The following is a 19,782-nucleotide window of genomic DNA, read 5'->3' on the forward strand; positions in this document are numbered from 1 at the left end:
AAATGCCTGACAAAAGGTAACATTTCAAACCTGTTTTCACCTAACTGAATAAAAAAACTGAAAACAGTAATGTCAGAAAATGGCCTCTGGTTTGGAAAACCCAGAGCTGCAAGCAGATGGCCCTCAGAGGCAGGGAGGGAAGAGACAGAGGCCCATGGGAGCTGCTGGCTCTCACAGGGACCCTCCTACAGGGCCGCCCTCAGTCATCTCTCTGTGGCAAGCCTGGGGGCCACATGAAAGGGCCTGGGGGCACAGCCTTTTCTCAGAGCTGAAGTAAGAGCTGCACTGTTTTCCTACAGCTGAGAAAACACTTTCTCAGTTAATTTCTCCATTCTTCAGCCCCTCAAAGCTTCAGAAAGCCTTCTTTTCAGCACTCCTCTCCTTGAAGTTTCTCCCTCCCCCGTTCTAGCTTGAAGGGGAAGGAACACATATGTGTGTGCCCGCCCCCCAGGCAAATGTCCACAGTTAATTGTCTGCTACATCTGAAGAGCTGCCCAGACACCCAGTGCATTTTATCAGCAGCCCTCTTCTGAACCAGGGCCTCAGGACAAGGTGACAGGGTTTGTCAGGATGCTTTTGTTCAGGGACGGGAGGTCTCGATGGCATCAGATAGCACAGAACTCTCCGACACGTGCAACTCCCCCCACGACTGTGCCCCCAACCTGAGAAACTTCCTACTTCCTGTTACTGTTCTTAAAATACATCTGCACAAGGAACCAAGGCCACACATGAGGGAGCTCATGAATCATGTTTTCCTATCAAAATATCACAGAAATGAAAATATTCTCATACAGGCCCTCCTCCCCCCAGCCCAACCTTCAACCTTCATAGTTTTCACCCATCAGAGCACTGACTGTGCCAGCAAGTAGGGCAGAGGGGAATCTAAGGGAGGTTTTCCCAGGGGTATTCTTTTTAATGAAAGAAGTCACTCATGTTGGGGGTGGTGTTCCCTCTGCTACTTAAAACCACAAAGGTAGAGCTCTTCTATCAGGCCTAGACGTGAAGAACAGTACCTCAGCATCAAAATCAAACACAGGGACCACAGAGCTAGACAGAAGCACACACTCAATGAACTATTATTGGGTTTCAAGGTAAACAGGCCCAAGGGGTGGGCAGTTCAGGAAATAGGCCTTAATTACTGTTATTTGTTCAGTCAAACCTAGCATTTCTCAAGCCAACTGGGTGGAGTGGACAGAGAAGAGGGCTCCAGGGAAGAGTCTGGATCTGTCTGGCCCCTCCTTCCTTCCCCCAGGGAAATCCAAGCCCTGGTTCAAAGGGCCCAAGCTTGGGAGTTGGCAGGCTGGGGCCATGCTAGGGTTATGGGATGGAGTCTCTGAAGCGGGGAGCCCCCACCCTCTATGAAGAGAGAGGAATCAGCCAGCACAAGGCCTGAGCACCCACGCAAGAAGCTGGGAGGATGCGGGCGTCAATGAAGTCAAAGCCCTTAGCTTACCTCCCTGGACCTTGACTTGGTGGTGGACACGGGAGGGGGAGGCCTGGGGAGCTGCTGGAGTGAGGAGAAAAGCAGGTCTGGTGAGGATGTGATGTGAGTGGAGGGCCACGGACAAGAGCCTGGACCAGGGGATAGTCAAAGAAAGTGCAGGAAGGCCCCCAGATTGGCCCAGAGCAGAACGTGACTGGCAAATTCGTAAGTACCTGAGCTCCGTGGTGCCTAGTGCGGGGCAGCAGGGTGGGGATCACTGGAAGCCTCTCAGTTCTCAGAATTAGAACCTGCATTTAATAAGCTCCCCAGGTGATCTGTGGCTCCTTCAAAGTTGTGCCCAAGCTCAAGGAATTCAGGGAGGGCTTCTCTTTCGCAGTGGCAGAGCCTCCTGTTCCGTGGATATGGAACAAGTAAGAGGCAGACACGGCCGTGTGTTTAAGGAAGACGTTCCACTCCCCTCACAGCAAGTTCCTCAGTTTCCACTCAGGAGGACTCTTCAGGAATGGCAGATGGGAACACACATCTCCAGGGGGATCAAGCACTGTCTCAGTATGACAAGGGGATTGTGACAGACAAGTATACAGTCCCTGAAAAAGATGCCATTAAATAATTAATACAAGAAAATGCTCATGGACACGTCTCTGGGAAAAGACAGAGAAAACAGACTAAAATATTAACCAGAGCTGTGATTTTAAATCATGTTTGTCTTCTTTACCTTGTCCCAGTTTTTCCAGATTTTCAACATTAGGATGGATTTTAAAAAGTATGCAAAATCTTAATAGGTGAAGAATAAAACAGTAGAAATCTTCTGACCCAGAAAAAAAAGTACAAAGCCCACTTAATTCGCTACATTCCACATAGGCTTGGCTTTGCTATTTTATGTATAAAATTCATTCTCTTGGGGATAGGTTATAGAACAAGACAACCTTGGCAAAATCAAAAATATCAGAAGGGAAGAAATAGCATAAAATGAGTTTCAAGGATCGCTTTATTTACAACGGCCCCAACCTCACTGTTCTCCAGGCCAGAACACTGGAGTGGGTAGCCTTTCCCCCCTCCAGGGGATCTTCCCAACCCAGGGATCAAAGCCAGGTCTCCTGCATTGCAGGCGGATTCTTTATCAACTGAGCTATCAGGGAAGCCCCCTAGCTAATCCCTAGATGTAGCAAATAAATCCTCTATAAGTAAACCTCTCACATGTAAACTAGTCAACCCAGGGTCATATTCTGAATCACCCCTACTATCTGGCTCTTAGGCTCCAGGAAGTAATATTTCTCTGCCCTGACCATCCCAGCGTCACATACCAGACATAGACACCACTCCTCAGCCCCAGAGCCCACTGACATTACCCAAACCAGCCAACCCTAAACGTGCTCACCCTGCCCTGCCTTCCCAAGGAAGCCACAATAAAGACTCCTGCCCATGCCTTTCCCTCACTCCTCCTGTCTCCTGACCCTGCTGCTTCCCCGTGTGGCCCAGGATGGCATGGGGACCCCTATAACAAACTGCCTTTGCAATGGCAGTCATCTCTTGATCTGTGGGCTTCACCACACTCAAATGATAATTAAACCTACATTTTAAAATATTCCCCCCAAATGGCCTCATTTTCTCAATTTTCATTTCTTAATTCCATATATTTTTCCTTAAGCCTTCACCATATGCTGTCAATTATGTATGGACAGATGGCAAACAGAAAGAACACATCATAAATATTAATAAAAAGCTAGGCATTAGAAGATGACATTTAGCTTGCTTTTTCAATAATAAATGCTTGGGATTTTATAGGACATATATATAATAATTATATTCTGCTACATAATCGTATCTAGTTCATATCACTAACTTTCTCATAGTGCTCAGTAAGGAACTCCACGTTCTACAGAGAGTATCTCATCCCAAGGACAAGTTTGAGAGTCAGTATTCTAATCAAATTAAAACTCATCTCACAGAATAAATTCCTGGTACCCTTTGGTTTCCAAAATAACTTGAAGCATTCCAAAGCAGGGGAAAAAAAAAAAAAAAAACGAAAAGGAGGAGCTACCAGGAACAAACAGAAATCCACTTAACCTTCGATGATAAAATGTGTCCCACTCACCAACTAGACAGCAAGAAGGGCTTGACTGTCAGGCATTTTAGCCAATGTCCAGTTTTCCCAAAGAAGGCAAGGGAGAAACTGGGGAAAACTAGAAAAAATAGGATAAGATAAGCATAAAAAATAAAATTAACATAAGCAACAGCTACTGAAAAGTGTGTACAAAAACAATTCATTGGGCACCTATTAAGCAAAACATATTCCTAAGCCGGGCGTGCTGCAGTCCATGGGGTTGCAGAGTCGGATACAACTTAGCGACTAACAACAATACCTCACTAGATTCTTCATATACACTACAGAATTTAATGTTCATCATAACCCTGTTATCATCAACCTCTACTATAGATGGGAAAGTTGATCAAAGAACAAAGGTATACCTAGTAGGTGGAAGAACTGGGATTTCTGCCTCAGTTGGGTGTCATCCATCTCCATCTCTATTTAATATACAAGGTTTAATTATCAGTGTAACATTTTAATCATACCTTCAGAAACTTCCTCCCATTCTATCCTGATAACCATCCTATGTGACAAACATGGAGTGTAACTTTGTTCCCACTACAGGGATGAACATAAAGCCTTGAACTCATTCTTGTTCTTTCTAATACAGCACTCTACAAGGATGAGAGCAGTGAGCAGCAAAACCCTGAAGGTGCAAGGACCGGAGACTTGTAACAGAGGAAAGATAAAGACAGCAGCTTTGCCACCTCAACAGTGCCTTGGAAGCACAGGGTGGGTTTGTGTGCGTGTGTGACAAGCACCTACACATACACTGTGTGTCTGCACATATGCAGCTGTACCTAAGAAGAGCAAATAGAACTCCAGCGACAGAACAAAGCCCCAGCCCTACTTCAAAGCATCAAACTTTGCAGCAAGTTCCACAAGTTAAAAATGCAAAGAATTACATGCTATTCTGCCATTAAAACACTGGAAATTAAAGCTGGGAGTGTCTTTAAAAAAAGAAAGAAAGAAACCTGGGAGTGCCTTAAGCAACCAGGGAGATCATTCTGCCCAGTTCAGTCACTCACTCATGTCCAACTCTGCGACCCCATAGACTGCAGCACGCCAGGCTTCCCTGTCCATCACCAACTCCCAGAGCTTGCTCAAACTCATATCCATGGAGTCTGTGATGCCATCCAACCATCTCATCCTCTGTTGTCCCCTTCTCCTTCTGCCTCCAATCTTTCTCAGCATCAGCATCTTTTCTAAGGAGTCAGTTCTTTGCATCAGGTACTCATTATAAATAATAGCTACAATTTCTTAAACATTTCCTCTATATCAAGGCACTATACTAAGCTGTTTTCAAGACAGTTTTTGATTTAACCTTTTGCAGGGAGGGGGTACCAAGGCACGTGGGATCTTAGTTCCCCAAGTAGGAATTGAACCCGCGCTCCCGGCAGTGGCAGTGCGGAGTTCTAACCACGGAACCACCAGGAATCCCGATTCAATATGATGTATCACGATCCTCATTTTATAGATGAGGAAACCTCAGCCTCTGACTGCAAAGCCCATCAGAATTCCAAAAACTGTTTCACATCACCTCATCCCCAGAAGACTTGGAGTACACTGTTTTGAAGCCTCTTCCACCTGCCTCCATACAGAGACATAAAATCAAGAGGGCCTCTAAAGCACCTTCATGCACACGAGATCTGAGGCCCATGAGATCTGCATCTTCCTCACCGACCCTCACTCAGCACCATACCAGAGGCTTGTTACACGAAAGTACAGCCACAGTCTCCAGCATCCAAGTACCATTCTGTGGCAGAGGGCACATCACCCCCAACATGAGTGACTTCTTTCATTAAAAAGAATGCCCACCCCCCTCCCAGGAGAACCCCCCCTTAGATTCTCCTCTGTCTTACTTGCTGGCACAGTCAGTGCTCTGATGGATTAAAAATATGAAGGTGAAGGTTGGGGTTGGGGAGGAGGGCCTGTATGAGAATATTTTCATTTCTGTGATATTTTGATAGAAAAACATGATTCATGAGCTCCCTCATGTGTGGCCTTGGTTCCTTGTGCAGATGTATTTTAAGAACAGTAACAGGAAGTTTCGTCTCTGTTGGGGATGGGGGGTGCGTTGCACGTGTTGGAGAGTTTTGTGCTATCCAATGCCATCCAGACCTCCTGTCCCTGAACAAAAGCATCCTGACAAACCCTGTCACCTTGTCCTGAGGCCCTGGTTCAGAAGAGGGTAGGGGGGCTGCTGATAAAATGCACTGGGTGTTTGGGCAGCTCTTCAAATGAAGCAGTTAACTGTAGACATTTGCCTGGGGGAAGGGCACACACTTCTTCATTCTGAAAAGCATTTGGCATTGTTTACTTTTCTTGTAAGTTGTGGCAGCAGTAGTAATGAATTTTTTTTAATATAATAGAAAATTGTATTGTGCATTTTCTAGGTGCCAGGTGAGGTCCTAAATTCCTAACATAGAGTCATTTCATCCTCAAATCCTAGTGCTGATATGATTTACCCATTTTCAATGGTATTTTTGCTATCTTTTCACAAATGAGAAAATACTACTGAAATTTTTGGCATGAAAATGTACTACATTAACAATCAGAAAAAAAATTTAGACGCTATTCTGACTTTGAATGAGTGACAGAAAAAGTTAAAAAGAATGTTGATTCCAGTTGTTTTTCTTTTTCACAAGTGAAAAAAACTGAGGTCAGCAGAAGTGAGGCAACTTTCCTAAGGTCCTGAGAAGTGAACTCAACCAGCCAGGTCCTAACAGTGAAACCTAAACCTTTATGGTACCATCTTTAAGACGGAAGAGGTCCTGTGATATGAACTCAACCAGCCAGGTCCTAACACTCAAACTCAAACCTTTATGGTACCATCTGTAAGAAGGAGTGGGCATCAGGAGCTCCTGAGATGTGAACTCAACCAGCCAGGTCCTAACACTCAAACCCAAACTTTTATGGCACCATCTGTAATTTGGAGCAGGCACCAAGAGGTGCTGAGATGTGAACTCAACCAATCAGGTCCTAACACTCAAAGCCAAACCGTTTTGGCACCATCAAAGATGGAGCATGCATCAGGAGATGCTGAGTTAGTTACTAAGTTCAATCACTCAGTTATGTCCGACTCTTTGCGATCCCATGGACTATAGCAAGCCAGGCCTCTCTGTCCATCACCAACTCCCAGAGTCCACTCCAATCCATGCCCATTGAGTTGGTAACATCATCCAACCATCTCATCTTCTGTGATCCCCTTCTGCCACCTTCAATCTTTACCAGCATCAGGGTCTTTTCCAATGAGTCAGTTTTTCACATCAGGTGGCCAAAGTATCAGAGTTTCAGTTTTAGCATCAATCCTTCCAATGAGTATTCCAGACTGATTTCCTTTAGGATGGAATGGCTGGGTCTCCTTGCATTCCACGGGACTCTCAAGAGTCTCCTCCAACACCACAAGTCAAAAGCATCAATTCTTCGGCACTCAGCCTTCTTCACAGTCCAACTCTCACATCCATACATGACTACTGGAAAAACCATAGCCTTGACTAGACGGACCTTTGTTGGCAAAGTAATGTCTCTGCTTTCAATATGCAGTCTAGGTTGGTCATAACTTTTCTTCCAAGGAGCAAGCATCTTTTAATTCCATGGCTGTAGTCACCACCTGCAGTGATTTTGGAGACCCCCAAAATAAAGTCTGTCACTGTTTCCATTGTTTCCCCATCTATTTGCCATGAAGTGATGAGACCAGATGCCATGATCTTAGTTTTCTGAACAGAGTTTTAAGCCAACTTTTTCACTCTCCTTACACTTTCATCAAGAAGCTCTTTAATTCTTCTTCACTTTCTGTCATAAGGGTGGTGTAATCTGCATATCTGAGGTTATTGATATTTCTCCCGGCAATCTTGATTCCAGCTTGTGCCTCACCCAGCCCAGCATTTCTCATGATGTACTCTGCATAGAAGTTAAATAAGCAGGGTGACAATATACAGCCTTGACGTACGTACTCCTTTTCCTATTTGGAACCAGTCTGTTGTTCCATGTCCAGTTCTAACTGTTGCTTCCTGACTTGCATACAGATTTCTCAGGAGGCAGGTCAGGTGGTCTGGTATTCCCATCTCTCTCAGAATTTTCCACAGTTTGTTGTGATCCACACAGTCAAAGGCTTTGGCATAGTCAAGAAAGCAGAAATACATATTTTTCTGGAACTCTCTTGCTTTTCCGATGATCCAACGGATGTTGGCAATTTGATCTCTGGTTCCTCTGCCTTTTCTAAAACCAGCTTGAACATCTGAAGTTCACGGCTCACGTATTGTTGAAGCCTGGCTTGGAGAATTTTAAGCATTATTTGCTAGCGTGTGAGATGAGTGCAATTGTGCGGTAGTCTGAGCATTCTTTGCCATTGCCTTTCTTTAGGACTGGAATGAAGCCTTTTCCAGTCCTGTGGCCACTGCTGAGTTTTCCAAATTTGCAGGCATCTAGAGTGCAGCACTTTCACAGCATCATCTTTCAGGATTTGAAATAGCTCTACTGGAATTCCATCACCTCCACTAGCTTTGTTTGTAGTGATGCTTTATAAGGCCCACTTGACTTCACATTCCAAGATGTCTGGCTCTACGTGAGTGATCACACCATCATGATTATCTGAGTCATGAAGATCTTTTTTGTACAGTTCTTCTGTGTATTCTTGCCACTGTTTCATAGCATCTTCTGCTGTTAGGTCCATACCATTCCTGTCCTTTATCGAGCCCATCTTTGCATGAAATGTTCCCTTGGTATCTCTGATTTTCTTGAAGAGGTCTTTAGTCTTTCCCATTCTTGTTTTCCTCTATTTCTTTGCATTGATCACTGAGCAAGGCTTTCTTTCCTCCCCTAGGTATTCTTTGGAACTCTGCATTCAAACGGGTGTATCTTTTCTTTTCTCCTTAGCCTTTAGCTTCTCTTCTTTTCTCAGCTATTTGTAAGGTCTCCTCAGACAACCATTTTGCCTTTTTGCACTGCTTTTTCTTGGGGATGGTCTTGATCACTGCCTCCTATCTCAGTCCATACTTCTTCAGGTACTCTATCAGATCTAATTCCTTGAATCTATTTGTCACTTCCACTGTATAATCATAAGGGATTTGATTTCAGTCATACCTCAATGGTCTAGTGGTTTTCCCTACTTTCTTCAATTTAAGTCTGAATTTGGCAGCAAATTCATGATCCAAGCCACAGCTCCTGGTCTTGTTTTTGCTGACTGTATAGAGCTTCTCCATCTTTGGCTGCAAAGAATATACTCAATCTGGTTTCAGTGTTGACCATCTGGTGGTGTTTATATGTAGAGTCTTCTCTTGTGCTGTTGGAAGAGGGTGTTTGCTATGACCAGTGTTTTCTCTTAGCGAAACTCTTTGCCCTGCTTCATTCTGTACTCCAAGGCCAAATTTGCCTGTTACTCCATGTATTTCTTGACTTCCTACTTTTGCATTCCAGTCCCCTATAATGAAAAGGGCATCTTTTTTGGGTGTTAGTTCTAGAAGGTCTTGTAGGTCTTCATAGAACCATTCAACTTCAGCTTCTTCAGCATTACTGTTTGGGGCATAGACTTGGATTACTGTGATACTGAATGGTTTGCCTTTGAAACAAATACAGATCATTCTGTCGTTTTTGAGATTGCATCCAAGTACTGCATTTCGGACTCTCTTCTTGACTATGATGGCTACTCCATTTCTTCTAAGGGATTCTTGCCCACAGTAGGAGATATAAAGGTCATCTGAATTAAATTCAACCATTCCAGTCCACTTTAATTCGCTGATTCCTAAAATGTTGATGTTCACTCTTGCTGTCTCCTGTTTGACCACTTCCAATTTACCTTGATTCATGGACCTGACATTCCAGGTTCCTATGAATACTGCTCTTTACAGCATCGGACTTTACTTCCATCACCAGTCACATCCACAACTGGGTGTTGTTTTTGCTTTGGCTCCAACTCTTCATTCTTTCTGGAGTTACTTCTCCACTGATCTCCAGTATCATATTGGGCACCTACCGACCTGGGGAGTTCATCTTTCAGTGTCCTATCTTTTTGCCTTTTCATACTGTTCATGGAGTTCTCAAGGTAAGAATACTGAAGTGTTTTGCCATTCCCTTCTCCAGTGGACCACATTCTGTCAGACCTCTCCACCATGACCTGTCCATCTTGAGTGGTCCTACATGGCATGGCTCATAGTTTCACTGAGCTAGACAAGGCTGTGGTCCACGTCCTTGAACTCTAACCATCCTTTATCAGTGATCTTTGCTTCTCTTTCCTCATATCTTTCTAATTCTTCCTCGGTATATTGTGGCTTTTCCTGTTTCAAGGACTTGTCCAGATCTAAGGCATCTGTAGTGAAGGGGTTTCATAAAGCGCCACCTTTCTGGTTGACAGCCAGCCAGTTGATGACCCTTGGCTCCTCTACTCCAGTCCCTGCCGTGCCCTTTGCAAGGCGTAATGGCTACTTCTTTAGGACAATACATAGCAGTTAAGAGACTTTCAGTCTCTACAAACTGCATAATAGATTCTCCTGTTGCCATTTTAAACTGCCGTGGCCATGCAGTATCACAAGGAAGATCAGGGGTGTCTTCTTTAAGCTCTGGGGATCAAATCTTTCCCAGTTTTTCAGGACACAGTTCAAAGGAGTGAGGCTAGAATGGTTAGCTCCCATCTTATCTGCTTTGAATACATCAAGGCTGTCCAAATGACTGAAAATCTCAGTAACACTCCAAACAAAAACCAGATCAAGTTCAAGGGAAGTTGTGATGCTCACTGTTCTTGCAGGAGTCCACGTGGTATGAAGCAGCACTGTGGGAAGAGTCCATTAGTAGCCACCATGTCCTGAGTCCACTGGATGGCTTCCTGTCTACAACTAGACGTGCTGAGATGTGAACTCAACCAGCCAGGTCCTAACACTCAAACCCAAACCTTTATGGTACCATCTGTAAGATGGAGAGGGTATCAAGAGGTGCTGAGATGCACTCATGATACAGTGATATTCTACAGAGAGGGATGATTTTTAAAAGTTTCTAGCGATTATTTTGGACTTTAGTTTTAAAAACAGACACTAAGCATAAAATAGAATGAAACTGAATTTGGCACTTGCAGCAAGCCTAAAATCTTAACTACAATCCAAACCTATTATCATTAGCCTTCTTCTTTCAACAATTACTTTAAGTAAAAAAAAATTAAGTTGCCTGCATTCTCAATCAATGATTCTGCACAAAATGCCCATTTCTAAACTGTTCCATGATTCACATTTTTCCTGCTGTTGACATTAGAATACCTCCCACTCTTTCTTAAAAAAAAAAAAAAAAAAAAAAAACCTCTTCCAAATGAATCATACAAGATGCAAAAGATAGAAAACAAAAATTAGATTTAGATTTAAAGCAAATTTCTTAAGTTCAGAAGACCCTCTTTCCCTCAAAATATCACCTCAATACTTCACATAGAAAAAAAAATTGTTTCTAATTTAATTACTAGGGGTCATCTCTTCAGAGACTGCATAAAACAAAATAGTTTTCTGAATAACCTTTGAAGTTATCAAATAACTGAAAAGTGATCAATATAAACAAACAAGAATTTGAACTCGCCACATTAAATATTCATAGTTTAAGTCAACACTAGGCAAGGGCAAAAGTAAACAAAGTTAGAAACTTGCTCCCTAATGAAGGTAGGAATCTCTTGGCTGTTGGAATAATGCAAACAGACTTATTACTCCATATCAAAGCGATAATGATATCTGTAAGTACATGAGACCCAGGTCCTCAGCCTACATTCCTGGCACATAAAAATATTCAACATTAGCTTGTACTAAATGTTCCATCAAATACAAGGTCACTTAACATCTCTGCACCTCCATCACTTCATCTACAAAAAGAGATAATAGTAGTTCCAACACCATCAGTTCAGTTCAGTTACATCTGATTCTTTGTGACCCCATGAATTGCAGCATGCCAGGCCTCCCTGTCCATCACCAACTCCCAGAGTTCACTCAGACTCACACCCATCAAGTCCGTGATGCCATCCAGCCATCTCATCCTCTGTCGTCCCCTTCTTCTCCTGCCCCCAATCCCTCCCAGTGTCAGAGTCTTTTCCAATGAGTCAACTCTTCGCATGAGGTGGCCAAAGTCCTGGAGCTGCAGCTTTAGCATCATTCCTTCCAAAGAAATCCCAGGGCTGATCTCCTTCAGAATGGACTGGTTGGATCTCCTTGCAGTCCAAGGGACTCTCAGGAGTCTTCTCCAACACCACAGTTCGAAAGCATCAATTCTTCGGCACTCAGCCTTCTTCACAGTCCAACTCTCACATCCATACATGATTACTGGAAAAACCATAGCCTTGACTAGACAGACCTTTGTTGGCAAAGTAATGTCTCTGCTTTTGAATATGCTAGCTAGGTTGGTCATAACTTTTCTTCCAAGGAGTAAGCGTCTTTTAATTTCATGGCTGCAATCACCATCTGCAGTGATTTCGGAGCCCCCCAAAATAAAGTCTGACACTGTTTCCACTGTTTCCCATCTATTTCCCATGAAGTAATGGGACCAGATGCCATGATCTTCGTTTTCTGAATGTTGAGCTTTAAGCCAACTTTTTCACTCTCCACTTTCACTTTCATCAAGAGGCTTTTAAGTTCCTCTTCACTTTCTGCCATAAGGGTGGTGTCATCTGCATATCTGAGGTTATTGATATTTCTCCCAGCAACCTTGATTCCAGCTTGTGCTTCTTCCAGCCCAGCGTTTCCCATGATGTACTCTGTATATAAGTTAAATAAGCAGGGTGACAATATCCAGCCTTGACATACTCCTTTTCCTACTTGGAACCAGTCTGTTGTTCCATGTCCAGTTCTAACTGTTGCTTCCTGACCTGCATACAGATTTCTCAAGAAGCAGGTCAGGTGGTCTGGTATTCCCATCTCTTTCAGAATTTTCCACAGTTTATTGTAATACACACAGTCAAAGGCTTTGGCATAGTCAAGAAAGCAGAAATAGATGTTTTTCTGGAACTCTCTTGCTTTTTCCATGATCCAGCAGATGTTGGCAATTTGATCTCTGGTTCCTCTGCCTTTTCTAAAACCAGCTTGAACATCTGGAATTCACGGATCACATACGGCTGAAGCCTGGCTTGGAGAATTTTGAGCATTACTTTACTAGTGTGAGAGATGAGTACAATTGTGCGGTAGTTTGAGCATTCTTTGGCATTGCCTTTCTTTGGGATTGGAATAAAAATGGACCTTTTCCAGTCCTGCGGCCACTGCTGAGTTTTCCATACTTGCTGGCATATTGAGTGCAGCACTTTCACAGCATCACCTTTCAGGATTTGAAATAGCTCTACTGGAATTCCATCACCTCCACTAGCTTTGTTTGTAGTGATGCTTTCTAAGGCTCACTTGACTTCACATTCCAGGATGTCTGGCTCTAGATGAGTGATCACACCATCGTGATTATCTGGGTCTTGAAGATCTTTTTTGCACATTTCTTCTGTGTATTCTTGCCACCTTTTCTTAGGACAGAAAATGTAGTAAAACACTTAGAACAACAGTGGTAGGTACCAACATTATTCTTGCCCTCAAAAAGAAAGCTCAGAGGCTTAAAGGGCTGGGATCTGAACTTAGTTGTTGCAAAGTAGCTGGCATCTCATTTCCTCCAACTCAAACCTGGAGCTGATGCTTAGGGAGATTTACCTGGCTGCCAGCTCTCTTCCCACTGCACAAGGGACAGGGGGACAAGGAACATAAGGGTTCTCTTCTTCTTGGCAACTCAACTTGTTCCAGGAACCTGTAGCTTCAGCATCCTCAGTCCCATCACCCAAACCTCACATGTGACCAAAAAAATTATTTCCCCTTGCATTTCAGTTTCCTTCAATGGGTTTGGTGAGGGGTGGGAGGGCATGTTTCACAACTACTTAACAACAAACAACAACACAGGGAAGTGCTCCCGTTTCTGCAGCTTTCACTTCCCAGTGCTCGGAAGGCCTCTCTCACACGTGGACAACTTCTCCCGACCTGTGAGACACTTTTCTTACCATCCCCACCAGAGCAATGAGAAGCTTAGCTCAAGGAAATGAGCTGCCCATGTTCATAGCTTATTAAGAGTGAGGACAGGCCCTAAAAGCAGGTGTGATTTAAAGTCAGCACTCTTAACTGCCTCATGGAAAACATGGAAATGAAAAAAAGAGGAACTGGCACTTTTAAAAACAATAATTGTTTTGGAAAATCCAATCAAAATTTGTTTTCCAATTAAGCTATTGCTTAATAAATGACAGTATTACATGAAGAACTGGCTAGTGCTTCATACAGCAAGGAAGTGTACTTCAGTCAGTCCAGACAACGCCATGACTCAGGAGCACAGTTTAACTGTGATATAGGGATGACTCCAGTTTCTACTGCCGCAGTATTTATACTTTGTGATTTGTACAAACAAAACCATCTCTCATGCCTCCAACAACATCTACTACAACCCTGTGTAACTTACAATTAGACCTCTGTAAATACTTAATCTCATGATCACAAAGAAATGAGTCAACTCTCTAAGAATGACTGGTCATCAGTCCCCAAACTGCAACCTCCAGGCCACTGATCAACAGTCCCACTGTGTCCAAACCCCAGATGAGTAATTCCTCCAACATAGGGTCAATTTCAAAAACTTAACAGAATTGAGAGCCTGAAAATAAACCCTAACATTTATGGTTAATTAATTTCTGCCAAGTGGGCTGAGTTAATTCACTGAAGGAAAAAGATACTCTTTTCTTTTTTTCAGCTTTATTGCGATAAAATTGACGAAACTGTAAAGATATTTCAAGGGCACATTATGATATACATTGAAAGGATTCCACCCATCTAGGTAATTACCACATCCATCACCTCACATATTTACCTTTTTGTGTATGAGAACATTTCAGTTCTCCTCTCTTAGCAAATTTCAATTATATATAGTGTTATATAAGAGTGTTATCAACTACAGTTACCAGGTTATATATTAATATTAGATCCTCAGGTCTTATTCATCTTAGAGCTGAAAGTTTGTACTCTTTAACCAACATCTGATTTTCCCCCCACCCCCAGCAACTACTTTTCTATTGTTTTTGTGAGTATGACATTTTATTTAGATTCCAAGTGTAAGTGATACCTTGCAATAGTTGCCTTTCTGCTTCTGACTTACTTAACATAATGCCTCAAGGTCTATCTGTATTGTTGTTGTACATCTTCTTTTGTCTTCATCTGTTGATGGACACTTAGGTTGGAAATAAACAATATTTTCAATAAATGGTGCTAGAACTGGATATCCAAATGCAAAAGAATAGTTGGGCCTCTTCGTTATACACAAAAAAATGAACTCGAAAAATGGACCAAAGGCCTACACATATGAGCTAAAACTATGGAACTCTTAGAAGAAAACACAAGACTAAGTCTTCATAACCTTTTAAGCTGCAAGTGATACCATTGAGAAACTGGAAAGACAGCTCACAGAATGAGAGGGAACACATGCAAATCACATGTCTTACAGAGCTGGTATCTAGAATATAAAAAGAACTCTTAAAATTAAATTTAAAAAAAAGTTTAGAAATGAGCAAAGAGCCCAGTTCGATCACTGGGTTGGGAAGATCCCCTGGCAAAGTTAATGGCATTCCATTGCACTATTCTTGTCTGGAAAATTCCATGGATGGAGGAACCTGGCGGGCTACAGTCCATGGGGCTGCAAACAGTCAGACATGACTGAGCAACTGAGCACCATAATGGATCTGAATTGACATTTCTCCAAAGAATAATACGAAGGGACAATAAGCACCTGAAAAGATGCTCAACATCCTCAGCTATTAGGGAAATCAAAACCAAATAAGATATCACTTCACACACTAGAATGGATATAATCCAAATTTTTTTAAAAAAGAGGAAAAACTGTTGGTGAGGGTATGGATAAATTAGAACCCACATACATTGCTGGTGGGAATACCTCTTTGGAAAACTATTTATTTGAAACAGCCATAAAGTGGAAACAATCTAAACAGCTATCAGCTGAAAAAATGGCTGAGTACAATGTGGCATACGGCACAAAAAGCAACGAAGTATGGACATGCGCTACGACTCAGATGACTCTTGAAAACAAGTGGAAGAAGCCCGTCACAGAAAGCCACGTAGAAGTGTACAGTTCCACTCTCATACAACATCCAGGATAGGTAAGTCGATCGAGTCAGCAAGTGAATTAGTGGTTGCCAGGGCTCTGCAGAGGTCTGAGCAGAAACTGGGAACAACTGCCAATGATCACAGAGGTGATAAAAATGTCCTCATATTAGACTGCAGTGATGGCTGTAAAACTCCGTGAATATACTAAAAAAACACTGAATTTTTAACATTTTAAATGGATGAGCTATGTGAACTCAGCTATGAGGTATGTGAACTACATCTCAAAACTATTTTAATTTTTATAAGGAATTTCTTTAAATAAAAAATAATCTAATATACTCATTTTTAGACAAATCAGAAAGTAGTTGAGCTTCCCTGGTGGCTCAGTGGTCAAGAATCCGCCTGCCAGTGCAGGAGATGTGGGTTCAGTCGCTGGTTTGGGGAGATCTCCTGGAGGAGGAAATGGCAACCCACTCCAGCATTCTTGCCTGTGAAATCCCATGGACAGAGGAGCCCTGGCGGGCTACAGTCCATGGGGTTACAAAGATTCGGACACGACTGAGCGACTGAAAGCAACAATAAAGGAAGTATCCCCCCCAAAAAAGAAAAAAGGGAAATCTCAAATAATTTTAAAAGGTTGGCTATTTCTGCTCAGCAGAGAAGTAAATGCTTGGGCACTGCTCCAACTCCACTTTAAGAATAAAAATAAAACTATGAGGTTTTTTGAACACCTGTTAATTTAAACAGGAGTAACGCGTCCCCAAGGGCAAATTCCCAGCACTTTGGAGCTGAAATTGTTCCCTGTGATTCTTTAGTTATTGGTCAGCTGTCAAATGCTTTGTGAAGTTTACTTTAAGTGCTTCGTGGATCTTTCAACACTGAGTTTTCTTGAGACTGCACAAATGGGAAATGGCTGATTCTTAGTGCTCGAGCTCCCATTCCTCTAACAATTTTCTTGTATCCAAAACAGCCCTTTCAATACTTCCTAGTAACCCACAGCCCGCTGCAGCACTCTGACAAAGACTGGTTTGACAGCTTAACTATAATCTTGGCACCCACTTTTATGAGTGGCACAATTTTTTTTCCTAGTTCTATTCACCTCAGTACATTTTAGTCAAGAAAAGCCTCATTTACATATGTAAACTGTGGGTGGGGGCAGATAAAAATAAATTACATCCTTTACCAACTGTTGTGGAACCAAACTGATAATCTCAGTTTCCTATCTCCTTGGACTCAGGCTGCCAATCACCAGAATCGGCTCTTAACTACTCAACTGTACAGCTTCTGGACTATCCACACAAAAAAGCAACTAAATGCACGCTGGGAAAATGTCTAAATGAACCCTCTCACCATAAAGCATGCTTTTCCTTCTCCTATCACATACAATTTATCTAACTAGCTTAAACACTCAACCTTAATATGACACTTCTGAGCAATATTTAAAGTAAACTATGCCCAAAATACAACCTGCCATCTGTATGTCAAGTTTTGAACACATATTATGGGAGTCAAGGTGGTGCGATGGTCGAATTATCTACGTTGCTGTGCCCTTTTTCCATCTCTGTATGCATAGGAAGTAGGATCCAGTCCATGCTGCAGTTTTAAACTATATGAAAAAGGCCAAAGCACTGAGTAGTTCTTATCTGGGCAGCACCATCCCACCCTTCTGTCCTGGTGGGTTGTTGTTAATAAAGGTGGTGGCAGTGTTCTTACAAAGACTGTTGAGTGCTACTGACATCTGACTGGCTTAGCTTAGACACTACATGTTACCAAGCATGCTATTAATAAATACCAGCTCAGGACTCCCTCAAGAGAAAGAACTGCTTCACCCAAAATACAAAGAGCACTGCCCCAGGGACCCACTAGTTAAGATCATTCCTCCCAAATGCCACAACTCAATTAGTTACAGCTTTTTCTTCAACCCTTCCAATAACAGCCTTATAGAATTGATAACTGTTTCTGATGAGGAGCTCCCTATTTTGCTTATAGTAACTCAAGCATTTATATCACCCTCGGTCTTAGGAAGATGGGGAAAGGGGAATGGCAGGACAGTGCTGGGAGGAGGAGAAGCGGGGCATCTAGAATCTGGGAGTATGGCTAGTCTCACAATGAAGGGCAGATGGGAGAAACGACAGCCGCTTCCAGCGCTCTGCAACCTGCTTCCTTTCTGCCACGCCACAGCAGGAAAGTGAAGCCAGAGCCTTAGCTCTGCCGGACCTCTGGCTTCCAAGAAAATACAATCCCATGACAACCCACATCCCTCTCCTCCCCCACTCACCACCCCCTCCCATCCCATCATAAGGAAATAATTTAGTGCTTCACGCTTTTCAAAGCCTGCAGCCAGAAGCCACTGCTGAGCATAACAATTTGCATAGAGAGCCTTGTTGGTTAACCAGCTCAATCTAAATAGCCTAATGCCCCTTACTCAGCAACCTGCAACTTTCACAAACTATATGGTTTAGTAAGTAGTAAGAAAGCACATTCTTAAAACTGCTTTCTGTTAAAGTGCATGATCCACAGAGCAGGACTTCATGGGAAAAAAAAAAAGTCAAACGGCTGCTTGGGAGTTTAAGAGAAGAGAGGGGACAAAAGGTTTAAACTGATTTTACTGCAGCAAAATACAGAGGGGGGAAAAAAAGTGAAATTTCAGCTATAAGATTATATTTAAAATCTGTATCCATGAGCTCCTCTGGTGGCTCAGTGGTAAAGAAATCACCTGTCAATGCAGAGGTCATGGGTTCAAGCCTTGGTCCAGGGAGATCCCACATGCCACAGAGCAACTAAGCCTGTATGCCAAAACCACTGAGCCACCTGCTGTAACTACTGCCATCCGTGCAGCCTAGAGCCTGTACTCCACAGCAGAGAAGCCACAGCAATGAGAGGTCCGGTGCACCACAGGTAGAGAGTGGCCCCCGCTCGCCACAACTACAGAAAAGCTCATGCAGCAGCAAAGACCCAGCACAGCCAAAAATAAATACTAAAGAAACAAAATTTTAAAAATCTACATCCATGAACTCGTCATTGGAAAGTGAAAGTCGCTCAGTCGTGTTCCACTCTTTGTGACCCCATGGACCATCCAGTCCATGGAATTCTCCAGGTCAGAATACTGGAGTGGGTGGCCTTTCCCTTCTCCAGAGGATCCTCCCAACCAAGGGATCAAACCCAGGTCTCCCGCATTGCAGACAGAGTCTTTACCAGCTGAGCCACAAGGGAAGCACTCTTCATTGAACTGCTCTGCAAAGACAGCAGAAAAAGCCCAATACCCACCCATCCCCTCTCTCATCAGTTACCAAATGTCCACTGTGTATAAGGCACAGGGGCTGAGCAAAGGCCACGGCGGAAGGCACTGCTGCACGCTGAAGAGCTGTGTGCAGCTGGAAGAGGATCTGAGCTCTGCGGCCTGTCTCTCCTTTAATCCCTTAAGAATTTATCTAGCTCTAGAAGGTGACTGTATAAGTGACCAGATTCTCCTGGTCTGAAAGGTGTCTGAGAATAGTAACCCCCCCAAAGGAGGGATGGGCATTACTCCAGTCAGAATCTCACAGTCAGCAGTGAGACTTTCTCTGGCTTGCTGCCAACCAAAAACTCCCCAGGATGGTTCTAATCTCAAACTGCCTGCCCATTACCCTTAAAAATGATTTGGGTATGCCAGAAGTTCCAGTAATTTGGCTTCTGACTGAAGCTTCTCATACCCAGAGGTAGAATTCCCCTTCGTCAGCATGTCCCAATTTTCAGTTTAATGTTTGGGTGGACAGTGAGGATTTTCATAACTAGGAGCAGCTGCATATACCCAACTGTGGTCCTCCACATCCCAAGAGCCAGAGCCCATCGCCACCTTCAATGCTGCCTCTTCTATTCTGCAAAACTATGGCAACTCTCCATTACCTGGGCCAACAGGTCATTTCAGCCTGGGGAGACTGGCAGGAAGAGGAATTCAACCAGAGCTCCCTAAAATGAGGCAGAGCTGTTTCCGAAGAGAGGAAGTTCCCGTCTCTAGAGTTGTCCGCTTACGATAGCACAAGAAATGCGAGCACAATTGGGTAGGAGGAGCAGCAGACCCTTCCAGCCACTTCCAGCACCAGTTTTCTGGGAGTTGGTCCAAAGAGAGACAGGGGGGCCAGCTCCTCCCTCAGGCTGCTAACAGGCATGTGAATTGGTCGGCCTTCCTG

At 43.3% G+C, this 19,782-nt stretch overlaps 1 protein-coding gene across 5 annotated transcripts in view; it reads right to left on the reverse strand.

Annotated features, from left to right (window-relative positions):
* The window catches only part of SERINC5 (serine incorporator 5), a 107,141-nt gene that overhangs the window by 71,921 nt on the left and 15,438 nt on the right, over nt 1–19,782 (reverse strand). For 2 of the 5 annotated variants that reach the window (XM_042252037.2, XM_042252035.2), the window contains exon 1: nt 1,657–19,608. The exons of 2 other annotated variants lie outside the window; for them this stretch is intronic. In XM_042252037.2, coding sequence (XP_042107971.1) covers nt 1,657–1,737 — 81 coding nt within the window. In that variant the 5' untranslated portion in view covers nt 1,738–19,608. Of the gene's footprint in view, nt 19,609–19,782 lie in introns of those variants that run through there. One more of the 5 variants, XM_060418824.1, reaches the window with a different exon arrangement.

The sequence above is a fragment of the Ovis aries genome, chromosome 7, assembly GCF_016772045.2.
Source record: "Ovis aries strain OAR_USU_Benz2616 breed Rambouillet chromosome 7, ARS-UI_Ramb_v3.0, whole genome shotgun sequence".
In the NCBI taxonomy this organism is placed as follows: Eukaryota; Metazoa; Chordata; class Mammalia; order Artiodactyla; family Bovidae; genus Ovis; species Ovis aries.